We start from the raw sequence: 12,621 nt of genomic DNA, 5'->3' as shown, positions 1-12,621 counted from the left end.
ATCTAAAACTATTTCAATGGGAATAATAGGAAGCTCTATCCAAGGATACTAGTTAGACACCATTTTAAGGCAAATTCTAGATATGTGCTTATAATTACCCTTCCGCTCTCTTTTGCCACATTAGCACTGTCATCTCTCAGAAGAGAAAAAATAGAGTGAAGCTTCTTGTCCTGAATGGAAACTGACATGCAACAAATAAATCTGTGAGTCTGCTCAGTATGCTCCTCTGTCCCCTTTTTTTTATTCAAGTGACAGCCTTTTTTGGAGATGAAAGCAGACATCATTTTCCCAGCGAGACCTGAGTGTCTTTGAAATCTTTCTTGCTGTCACTCTCTGATAACCTGAAATCTTTCGACATCATTATGGATTATCAATATGCTCTTTAGGTTTTCTTAGTCACACGAGATAGTTGCCAAGGTAACTAGACCTAGACAGGTATTCTCTCCCTCTTCTACAAAGAATCTAAAAATAGTGATGTATAAGGACTACAGTGCATCAGCAGCAGCAAACCGGCTCTGTACAAATTGATTACTTTCTGCACTTAATTATTATGTGGATCTCAGGGTCAGACATTTAATATGGGTTCCATGCCTTCAGCTAATTTCACCTCTGCTTTAAGAAACTGTCTGCAAGGAAATGCTTGAATCAAAATAAGAGTCTCATTGCTAAGCCTGCTTCTTCCTAAACATTTTCTATTAAAAAAAATAATAGAAATATCCTCAAAGAGCATCAAGACGTATTTACACTTATTTTCATATATAAATATTTTTCTCTCTTTAAGCTATAAGAAAGTCATGTAATGATTTTAATCAATTTATACCAAATGAATTTTAATTATATGTAAAGCCATAATTTCCAAAAAGATGCACACAGATACAGGTAGAAGCCAGTTCAATTATCTGGTGATAAACATATGTCTCACTTGAATGTTACCTTGATAGGCTTTCATTCCCTGGCTGATTGACAGCCTGCAGATGTAAGCAGGCCATTCAGAAAAGAAAACAACATATCCAGGACATATTATGACAACCCGAGGTCATTCCTCACAAATCCCATTCACCTAAATTTGTGACTATCTGGACCCAACCAGGGACAACCAAACATGCCAGATGCTGCTTTTTCCTTTCCACCAAGGACTCTGTTGAAATTTTGCCCTACATTTTGTCTGTCAAATTGTATTTCTCAGCTGGAGGCTACTCCCCTCACCCTTCCACCCCCCAGGCCTTTTGGCAATGTCTGGAGATATTTTGGGTTGTCACAACTCAGAGAGGGGGTGCTATTAGCATCTAGTGGCAGAGACGAGAGATGCTGCCGAACCCCCCAAAGCACCTAAAATGGCCCTTCAAACAAAGCATCACTGGGCAACTCCAGTCTGCGGTAACGAACTGTCAACCAAACTCGAAGTTGTAAGTTTCTGCGGTCTGTACCTTGACAAGTAACTAAACACACGAATGGGCGCCATTCCCGTTACTTAACTTAACGTGAAGTCACTTTTGTTACATCTACCACTTACAACTTTACCAGTACAGGCTCTTTCATTAGCCCGATCTCTCCCGAAGAATTAGGGCAGAGTTAGGAGCTAGTCAGACAGAGAGAAATCTTAGCCCTGGGAGTTATCAGCATTGCTCCAATGTTCTTCTCTCTGAGTGCTCTGGGTTTGGGTTCTGGTGCGGCCGAACCCTGTAACGAGGCCCACTGACCTTCAAGGACCACCTGCACAAAGTCTTGAGCGGACAGCTTATCCTTGCGCACAAAGCACTGGTACGCGCCCCCGTCACTTTTGACCATGTGATCCATTATAAGGTTTTCGTGGTTGATCCCTGTGATCCTCACATTTTTTCCAGGGTTGAGGATTTCACCGTTTCGGTACCAGGACAGTTCCTGGTCCTCACTGCCTGTCACGCTGCAGGACAAGGAAACCTGGCTACCCACGCTGCTTTTAACTTTCCTGGGGCTGATGGTAGCTTTCAGTGGCTCTGGAAATTTCAGTAAGAGAAAGAAAAAGAAGGTAAAAAAAACATCACATAGGTAGACATCATTTCAACGACATGCTGAGCTTTTGACAAGGCTGACAAGGCTCACGCATCACCGTAAGCACGCTCTACACAGTTCTCCTGTTTGCAAGCACCCTCTTCACTGTTTGTCCTTCCTTCTCCATGTAGCAAATAGACTGCATTGGTCCAATTGCTTTCTCAGGGGGTAAGTGTGAGGATTAACCCACTGACGGTAAGAAATGCCATGTTCTGGTTACCAGCAAGGACAGAGCTATTTGAATACTTAAATCCTGTTGCCTTGTCCCAAGGTAGCAGCACAGATGGGTTTCTCTGGGACATTCTCACACACTCATACACTCGCTCATCCCCCTCCCCGTGTGGTTTAACCAGGGCCTGTCACAACAGCTGCAAGAAAACAGGTGGATATTAGAATTTGTGGCCACAGGGTTTTTCTTTAAATTGAGGCTAACTGGTTTGGACGGGGATGGAACTCTCCTATTTGATGTTCCCCCTTTTGATTCAACAAACCCAATCTGATATAGCGAGTTCATTTACTGAGCATCTACTATAAGCCAAAAGCGGGGTTAAACTTACAGACAAGTCCAAGATGAATGACATTTGCTGTGTAACCGCCATGGGCCAAACAATCACTAAATGTCTCCTATACGTTATTTAAGTCAGTCTCCCCACCGTCCTGCATGCTTTGTCTTATCCTATCCATTTTACAGAAGAGGAAGTGGTTGTTCAGGGAACTTAATTAACTTCACCAAATCCGCTCAACAGGTAAATGGCAAAAACCATTTTCTTTTTACCCCAAGTATTCCTGACATCTCGTGTTACCACACCAAGGAGTCTCTGCTTCCAAGGAGTTCCGTCTTTTGGTGGATGAGACAAATATGAGAGTTGATATAAGCCAAGCAGTGATAGATAGGGTCTATCAGAGACATCTAACATATGGAAGGGGATCCAGAAAGTCCTTAGATATCAAGGATGGACAGACCTGAGCCCAGCTGGAATGAAGGGGCATTTTGTGATTTAGGGCATGCAGAACAGTTGTGTAGCCGGAAGACTGCGTCTGCTCAGGACAGATGCAACACACCATCTCTGTAGCAAACTTATGGGAGAAAAATGCCAAAGGCAACCTGGAACAAGTCTGCAAAAGGTCTTGAGATTTTGGAATTAAATCAGAGGGGACTGAAGGAAACATGCAAGAATTTTTAGCAAGTGAGTATACGGTCAAACACATTTTTAGGGGAACTGACTGATCATATTGTGTTGGACAAATTAGAGTGGGGTCCTTGGTCAGTAAGGGGGAATTGCAAATGCCAAGCTGAGGTACAATGAAGACTCAGTCTAGGACAGGATGGGGTTGAGGAGCATGGCTGAGAAACATCACTGAGTTGAAATCTCAAGGACTTGGAAGGACTTGGACGAAGAAAGGAAAGGCTTAAGGAGAATCCGAGATTTAAAACCTGCTTTTGGGGACTCTAGGGGGTAAGACATTTGAATAAGAAGAGCCATCAACAAGGAAGAGATGGTTGGGAGTTTGGTTTGTGATACTGTTGTTTTGAGGTGCCAGCAAAATATCGGATCTAAAATTGGGTGACAGACTCATCTAACACTCAAGAAGGAAGCCGAGGCTAAGCACGCGGATCCAGACTTGTTCTCAGAGGGGAGGGATCTGGAGCCATATGAACAACGAGAGCACCAAGGAGGGAAGAGATGGAAGAGAACAGAGTTTTGGATTTGGAACCCAAGAGAATGCTTTCTGTCTAGAGAGAAAAGACAAAAACGAAGTCAGAGAGAGGTGGGAAACATTTGAGAGGCATTTGAGGACTTGTCTCAATGTGGCAAAGGAAGACAGTAGTGAAAACAGGCACATTCAGAATTAAGACATTTCCACAAATAACTTTTAAAATGTAGACAGTGATAAATGCCTTTACAGAGAAAGCAATAAATTAAACCCTAAGAGATGAGCATGAGATGCGTGGGGAGGGGGATGTCTCTGGGGAGGGCACTGCACTGGGCTTCGAAAGATGGGAAGTTTGAGACCTTCAAGTATTTGAAAACTGTCTTCCATGTGGAGGGAGCAACATGACCTATGATTGGGATAGGATGGGTTTGTACCGAGAGTAGGAAGAAGTTAGATTTAATAGGAATAGCTTTTCTTTGAAGCAAAACTATGGGCAATAGGACCAGACAAGCTTACTTGGATGATTTTGATACTATCCTGAAATACAAACTTATTCAGCAGGAAATGGGGAGCCATACAGGTATTTTAACAGAGGCGATTTTGACCTTGCGGGGATACTTCTTACTTGCTGTACAGTGCTGTGCCATTGCATCTAGAAGTTTCTTCAGCTACAGAAATAGAACTGCGCAGACCTGATCTTCCATTTCCCCCTACTACCAGCCTACTCCTGTTTGTGTGATTTTCACGGGACCCGCCCTGGGCAGCTGGTTCCAGGCAGTCCCTGGAATGTCTACTCCAACAAATTCTGTTGGGCTATAACTGTCCACACTCAGGGTGACATTGAAAAGACAGTTCCATAAACAGGCATGGGGTTGGGAAATAGCGAGGATAAGAGAATGACTCCTCTTTCAAGGTTGACCCTTGTGATTAAGCTTGTTTAGTCAATTAGTTCATCAACTTAAAAAAATACACATCCTATTTTATGTAATATACAATAATATTATATACAATGAAAAGAACATTCCATTTGCATCTAAGGGCCACCTACTTTGACCAAAGCTCTGCCAGTCAATTGTGGCCATGTGCTCTTGGGTAACTCACTCTGATTTGGTTTCTACATGAGTAAAACTGAGGGTGTCTGACTAGATTAAAGTGCTCCCCACCGGAGTCACACCCTCCTTCCCCTGAGGCTGGCCTCAGCATCCTTCTCGACACATTCCTCAAGACAGTCACTACAAATCAATTGGAGATGAAACATATCCACCATATTTGAACTAAATGATATGTAATAATGAGACCAAGTCTAATACTTTGATCATTTAGGGCCCTATATTTCTGCTGATAATTGCCCCATTCAGGAACGTCAAGTAGCCTCTGAAAGCTGTCCAAGGACACCTACTGTGATCTGACTATGGTCACTTGTGCTGACTTCACAAACCCGCCCCTCTTCCTCTGTCAATGTTCAGACAGGGTGGCCATTATTAATTCAACAGCTAGGTAATGTGACCTCAGATACATATCCTGTGGCCTAACCTGAATTTGAATCCTCAGTCCCAAACTCTCCAGCTGTGTAAACTTGAGCAATCTATCTGAGCATTCATTTCCTCATCTGCAAAATGTGGTAATACTGGTCTCAGCAGGACTGTTGTGAGGATTAGTGGAAAGCTATAGCAAGAGCCCAGAAGTCATCTTGTAACAAGAGCCCCATCAGTGGCGGTCAACATCACCATTCCAAGCTACCGTCCAACTTACGTTTCACGTACAGGCGGCCTATCACCTTAGCAGTGCCGTATCTGTTGGAAACTTCACACACATAGCTGCCTGAGTCTGAAGGACGAGTGTTCTCAATGAGCAGCCCCGTCACGGTCTTCTGGAACCTTCCAGAAAGTTCCAGGGGCATGTTGTCCTTCAGCCAGCGATAATCTGGCTCAGGATGCCCAAGCGCTTTGCAAGGCAACTCCACACGTTGCCCTGCCATGGCTTTGCGATGATCAAACCCATCCAGTATGGATGGGGCTGAGTTCGCTGGGTCTGAAGAAGAAAGAAAAACTTTTAGACGTGGTGAATGAGTTGAAGTGGTCATTTAGAATCATAGGACCTCATGTGTAGAATTCTATATATCATGCTAACTACTAACAATAGATCTTGAAGGTTTTATTAAAAAACAGAAAGAAAAACTCTATTAATAGAAATTTATCTGCTCAGAATTTTCCAAAGGTTGAAGCAGAAAAGTTTCTGCTTTTCATTTCCCACTAAATAACTAAGAATTCCACAATCAGCATGCCTCTACAGGCGTTGCTGGCCCAGGCCAAGAACTGGATTGTCTTGTGACCAGAGGACGTCAGACTTCCCTGTTCAAAAGAACAACAATAGCAGAGATAGTTGTTTGACATTAGTAAAATTTATTTCACACACACAAAAAGAGTTTTAGAGTTATTGAATTCGAAAGTGTTTTATTTATTCATTTCACAATATTGTTTGAGCCTCATGTCCAGGGCCAGCATACAGTCAGGAATTGGAGACATGTTGACGAATGAGACAGGAAAAGATGAGACCCTCATGGAGCTTACATCCGACTGCACGAGTGGGGCCGGCAGGCAATGTGCAAGCATGCGAACACATAAAGATGGTGTGGCTTGTAGCAGGTGTGACAAAGAAACAGAAAAGCCTAACACAATAGAACGAGTGAAGGTGGATGTGTCGGGAGGTGGGGGGACTTAGAGGTGGTCCTCGTGGATGTCCTTCACAATCGCTGAGGACAGATGAAGGAATGAAGATGACCAAGGTGTGGCAAAAACGAAGTGGTAATCATTTATGACACAGCCCTGTTCTTACAATGCGACAGTATATATTCGCCTGTGCTCTCAAATGACGTTTGGCTGATCTTGTGTTCTCAAGACTGATGAAGAAAAGGACCAAATGCTCTCAAAAACTGGGTCAGTGGAAACCATTCAGCTCAATGATCAAGCTTGCTTTGAGGAATTAATGTTCTCAGGGAATATAAGGAAGAATGCAAAAAGAGAGGTTCCCTTTTGGATACCCAACATAACAGTCAGTGACCTTTCCTTGCCCTCTCTTCTACGCTTCCTGTTCAGAACGTACATTAGACCACACACATGAGCGATCACACTGGTCTCCACACGGATATACAGAACAGATATGGGCTCCTGGCTCCTGACCTCTTATTATCTTTGCCTTGGTTAGAAAAGCACCATGGCTGTTGTGATCTGCCTACAGTAAACCCAAAAGCAAAGGACTGGATATCCTCCATCCTCTCAAAGAACCCTCTGGAATGGCCTCTTAAAGTGCTGTGATTCCACAGTCAGTCACCGGGGGCAGTCAGGAGACCTGAGCGAAAGTGGCAAATACACTGAGCCTAAACTGGTTCTGCTGGGGTTTTCTTTTGTGACCATCGGAGATAAAAATCCAGGACATACCACTGCTCTTCTCACCTCCCTGGTGCTTTATGAGGACGATGTGAATGTTCTCATGGGATATGATGAGGGAACCTAATAATCTCCTTTCCAGGACTCCTCTGCAGTTCCATCACGCGTTATAACTGAAGAATTCCGTAGCCCCTAATTATGCTCGCTCACATGTCTGGGTGCGGGGCTCCGGAGGAATTAGAGATGTATGAAGCCCACAACAGCAGGTGCAGAGCCCTTGCCAGCAGAGGCCTTATTGCTTCAATCCCCCCCTGAAGGAATTTAGGCAGACTTTGGAAGGTGTTGAAGAGCAAGTGACTGTCTTACGGACTACATGGTTACCAAATCTGCTGTTCTGCTTGGAGTGGGAAAGCACTGGTGCTGGAGAAAGTGACACAGAGAAGGTGTCACTCCTTTGGTGGGGCGGTTAATTTTTTTTTTTTTTTTTTTTTTTTTTGAGCAAGCCCACAACTCAGGAAACAAAAGGTGCTCACTTCTAATGCTAGTCACAAAAAAAGCAACACCCAATAATTACACTTAAGATTTTTGTTCTGCAACTAATTATTGATAGAAATTTCTCAAATATGCTTAAGATAGTGCTGCGTAATTCTGACTTTTTTAAAAAGAAGGACTGGGACAATGGGATATCCATATCAAAAAGAAGAATTTAGAACCCTTACCTCACACCACCTACAAAACGTTAACTTAAAATGGGCTGTAGATCTAAATGTATGAGTTACAACTCTAAAACTTGTAGATGAAAAGGCTGGAAAAAATCTTTATGACCTTGGGTCTGGCAGAGTTCTAAGACACGACACCAAAAACAGAAGTGGCAAAAAATCAATATATTACACTTAATGACAATGAAAACATTTTACACTTTCTAAGATACCATTAAGGAAAAAATAAGGAGGAACCTACTGGGAGAATATATTTGTAAATAATATTTCTGATAAAGGACTTCTCTCTAAAACATATAAAGAACCCTGACATCTGTATGGTAAGGAAAAAAAAAAAACATCAAAAAACAGACAAAAGACAGGATGCCTGGGCGGTTTAGTCAGTTAAGCGTCTGCCTTCGGCTCAGGTCATGATCTCAGGGTCCTGGGTTCGAGTCCTGCATCAGGCTCCCTGCTCAGTGGGGAGCCTGCTTCTCCCTCTGCTCCTGCTGCTCCCCCTGCCTGTGCTCTCTCTCTCTCTCTGACAAAAAAATAAATAGCCTTTTAAAAACATAAACAAAAGATCTGGGGCTGCCTGGGTGGCTCAGTCGTTAAGCATCTGCCTTCGGCTCAGGTCATGATCCCAGGGTCCTGGGATCGAGTGCCGCGTCCGGCTCCCTGCTCAGCGGGAAGCCTACTGGTCTCTCTCCCACTCCCCCTGCTTGTGTTCCCTCTCTCTCTCTGTCAAGTAAATAAATAAAATCTTTAAAAAAAATAGACAAAAGATCTGAATAGATATATCACCAAAGAAGATATCCAAATGCCTAATAAGCACATGGAAAGATGCCCCGTGGCATTAGCCACTAAGGAAATGCAAATTAAAACTACAATGAGATACTACTGCACACTCCCTAGGAGGGTTATAATAAAAAACACCAACAAGGGGCGCCTGGGTGGCACAACGGTTAAGCATCTGCCTTTGGCTTAGGGCGTGATCCCGGCGTTATGGGATCGAGCCCCACATCAGGCTCCTCTGCTATGAGCCTGCTTCTTCCTCTCCCATTCCCCCTGCTTGTGTTCCCTCTCTCGCTGGCTGTCTCTATCTCTGTCGAATAAATAAATAAAATCTTTAAAAAAAAAAAAAAACACCAACAAGAACAGACACTCATGAGGAAGTGGGGGAAGAAACTGGCCCCCATACACTGTTGATAAGAAAGTAAAACGGGACAGCCACTTTGGAAGGCAGATTGGCAGTTTCTCAAAATGCTTCACTTCACTTTACCACAGCGCCCCGATGTCCCACTCCTAGGTACCTGTCCCAGACAAATGAAACCGTGTTCACTCAAAGACCTGTCCACAGAGGTTCCCGGCGGGCTTTTTCATAATAGCCAATAAGCGGAAACAACCCAAATGTCCATCAGTTAGTGAAGGGCTAAATGAGATGTGTGTATATACATAGAACGGAATACTATTCAACCGAAACGAGTGAGCTACTGATACATCTCACAACGTGGATGAACCACAAAAGATGAAGCTAAACGCAAGAAGCCTGATACAAAGCCACATGTGAGATACGACTTATGGGAAATATCCAGAAAGCACTCATCTGCAGAGACAGACAGTAAACTAGTGGTTGCCCGAGGCTGGAGATGGGAATTGGAACTGACTTCAAATGGGCCACAAGGAGTTTTCTGGGGGTGGAAATGTTCTAAAATTGGATGACACTGATGGTTGCACCACTCTCTATGTTTACGAAAATCACTGACTTGGGTACTTAGCATGGGTGAAGTTTATGGATGGTAAATTACACCTCAATAAAACTACTTTACAAAAAAGGAGTGGCACATTTCTTTTCTGTTTTAAGTACGCAATTTAAGCAATGCTTGAGACAGCTCCCCGGGGACACTTGGTCACATATAAAATTAGTACAACCAAACAGCACTATATTTAATTTTCATCTCCTCGTCTTCAATCTGCTTATCTACATTTAAAAATATGTTTTTTTAAAGATTTTATTTATTTATTTGAGAGAAAGAGCATGAGCTGGGGGGAGGGGCAGAGAGAGAGAGAGAGGAGCAGACCCCCACTGAGCAGGGAGCCCAAATGGGACCCGATCCCAGGACTCTGCGATCATGGCCCGAGCCAAAGGTGGATGCTTAACCAACTGAGCCACCCAGGGGCCCCTAAAGATAAGTTTTTATCACAAAAACTTGCAAACTCACACAAGAGTAGAAAAAATAACATAATGCATCTCATATATTCATCACCCAGACACAAGAGGTATCAAAAATTTTTCTATCATCTATTTCTTTATAGTCTTTGCCTTTGGTGCTATCATATTGAGTCAAATCATAGAACCTATGTCATCTTATCACTACACCATTAGTATGTTTCTCGAATAAAAATAAAAGTTTTCTTATAAAACCACAATGTCAGTAACATACAAGAGTCATAATACCCTCTTGGTACCATTTAGTACCTATTCCAGAGTCACTTTCCCCTGATGAGCTGAAACCATGTCATTATTACTATTATTATTATTTACAGTGATGCTAATTAAATCACCCTTGTTCTACGGTTAACAGTTAATGTCTCTCGATTCTCTTTTAGTCCAAAGCAGGCCGCTCCTTCTTTCCTCTCTCATGTCTTTGACTTGTTGAAGAAGCCAGGTGAGTTGTTTTGTAGGAAACCCTCAGTGTGAATTTCTTTCTTGATGGTGTCACTGAACATGCTTCTCTGGCCATGTTTCTCATAAACTGGAATTTAGTTCTCATGAGCTGATGAGATCAAATTCAACCTCTTTCCTTTCTCTCCGCACGCGTACGACACGAAGCTTTCCCACACTCGGTGATGCTGAATTGATCAGCAACTTCAGGTGATAAAGTTTGTCTGAATGAGTTATTTCATTAAGGGTTGAAATGATTTTCTAATTGTCATAGCTCGTTCACACGCAGTAGACGTAATTATTCTGCAAATAAGAACTTTCCTTCCTAAACTGGGATTATTTGGTTATTTTGAAATACAATAGTCACAGGAAAGATAAAGAGAATTGTGGTTCTCTTTAATCTACCAAGTATCCAAAAATCAAGAGTTGGTGCCCTAGTTTCCTCTATGTTGACCAGTGAGATTCTTACTATTGCTTTGGTTGTTATTAAATAGATTTGTGTGTGTGTATCAAAGTATATACGGATAGAAGTATATACCTATCTATATGTACGTGTATGTATTCATAACAAACTCAAAAGTTTTTCAAATGTTTCATGGTTATCCATCAAATGCAATCATTATTTCGAAATTCAACTCATCAGACTCTCAGCCAATGAGAGCCCCTTCAGAAGTTGTCCCCTCTATCATTTTGACAAGACCCCGTTAATGTTTCAGGCCCATTTATACATTTCCTGTCCCAGACACTATAATCCACCATTCTTCCAAGGAGCCATGGTCCCTTTTAGGGGGAGTGCTTAAAGGACACTAGGATCTAGTATTAGAGCTGCTTGCTGCTGTCAGTTACCCATTGCTTCTGGGCCTTTTCAATGTAAAGTCCTTGGGGACACATTCATAAGAATATAGCAAGTGTGTACTGATAGTTTCTATCAGGCATTTCAAGGAATTTTGTATTTTTATCTTTTCTCTTACACTGAAAATCTTGGTTCCAAATAAAAGTATCATAGACATAATTAACCCCGCTCCCTGCCCCATTCTACGTTATAGTATTTTATAGGATGGAATTCCTCCAGGGCCTCCCATGCCTCCTGAGTCTCCTCCATCACGCTTAGTAATGCTGAGTCACTCTGGCTCAACTTGGCTCCTAAAGCCAGCGGTTCTGTCCAGGTGACTCTCTGTCCTTCTGAAAGGAGTATGTGCTGGACACTTGTGAGATCTTTGAGGAGCGATGTGGTCATCACTGACTGCTCTCATGGCCATTTGCATCCATCTTCCACTCTGAACTCAGGTAGGTCTATCCAAGGTGGTGAATAATCCTGGACACATTTCCCCAGGGTCCACTCAAGGGTTGATCCTCTGCTTTGGAGAGGAGAATCTGTTAACTATTTTGCAGTTCTGTGACCATGTGGAGTCCCAGCGCGTTGCTCCTCTTTACCGCCCGCTGCTCCTGTGACATGGCGGCCATTCCTGCACGCCCCCACCGCGGCAGCTCTCTGTCCACACTGACCCACGTTCCAGTTCCACCAAGTGCTCCTGGAAGGCCTTGCCCATGTGCTTTTTCTTTTGTCATTATATAAGGTCTGTTTTCGTTTCAGGAGGAGTTTAAGAGCATTAAAAACCTTGTCACTAATGCCCCCACAGGACCCAAACCCCATGTGTGCATTTTTAAATACATTTAAATGTAAAGTAAAATTAATTCTTCTTTTTCTGTCAGAGGTTAGCTTTCTCGAATAGTCACCTTCACTCAGTTTTGATGGTCTCATTTTCTAGCATTAACAATTTCCTACCTCAACTACGTTATTAACATTTCTGTGACAAAAAGGTCTCATAGCTATGTGCTACATACAGAGACTTTCTCAAGAGTCTTTCCATGACACTTGACCCTGTTGACCCTACCGCTACACCTCTACCCCCAAACACTCAGTGTCTTAGTGTGAGACGTTCCTTCATGAGACTGTGCCCTGGGGCCCCTCACTTCCCACCACAAATGCCCACTGGGTGACTCATTTCCACAGTGACCAAGTACTCATGGGTCCTGCTGTCAATGCTGAAAACATCAGTAAAGGATTCTATAAAAACAACAACAGCAACAACAAAAACTTGGAATTAAGAAAAGTAAATTTGCCTCTCCAACCCTAAGGGTTAAATTTGAAAATCAGTACTTAATAATTTATAATAGAGAGAAG

General features: G+C 42.8%; 1 protein-coding gene across 1 annotated transcript in view; it reads right to left on the bottom strand.

Moving 5' to 3' along the window:
* DSCAM (DS cell adhesion molecule) overlaps positions 1 to 12,621 on the bottom strand; it is a 619,423-nt gene that overhangs the window by 309,228 nt on the left and 297,574 nt on the right. The window contains exons 5-6 of the mRNA XM_040621659.1: positions 5,440 to 5,718; positions 1,701 to 1,976 (exon numbers count right to left, since the gene is read on the bottom strand). Coding sequence (XP_040477593.1) covers positions 1,701 to 1,976; positions 5,440 to 5,718 — 555 coding nt within the window. The remainder of the gene's footprint in view (positions 1 to 1,700; positions 1,977 to 5,439; positions 5,719 to 12,621) is intronic.

The sequence above is a fragment of the Ursus maritimus genome, unplaced genomic scaffold (assembly GCF_017311325.1).
Source record: "Ursus maritimus isolate PB19 unplaced genomic scaffold, ASM1731132v1 scaffold_4, whole genome shotgun sequence".
In the NCBI taxonomy this organism is placed as follows: domain Eukaryota; kingdom Metazoa; phylum Chordata; class Mammalia; order Carnivora; family Ursidae; genus Ursus; species Ursus maritimus.
This window is presented reverse-complemented; position numbering and strand designations above follow the sequence as displayed.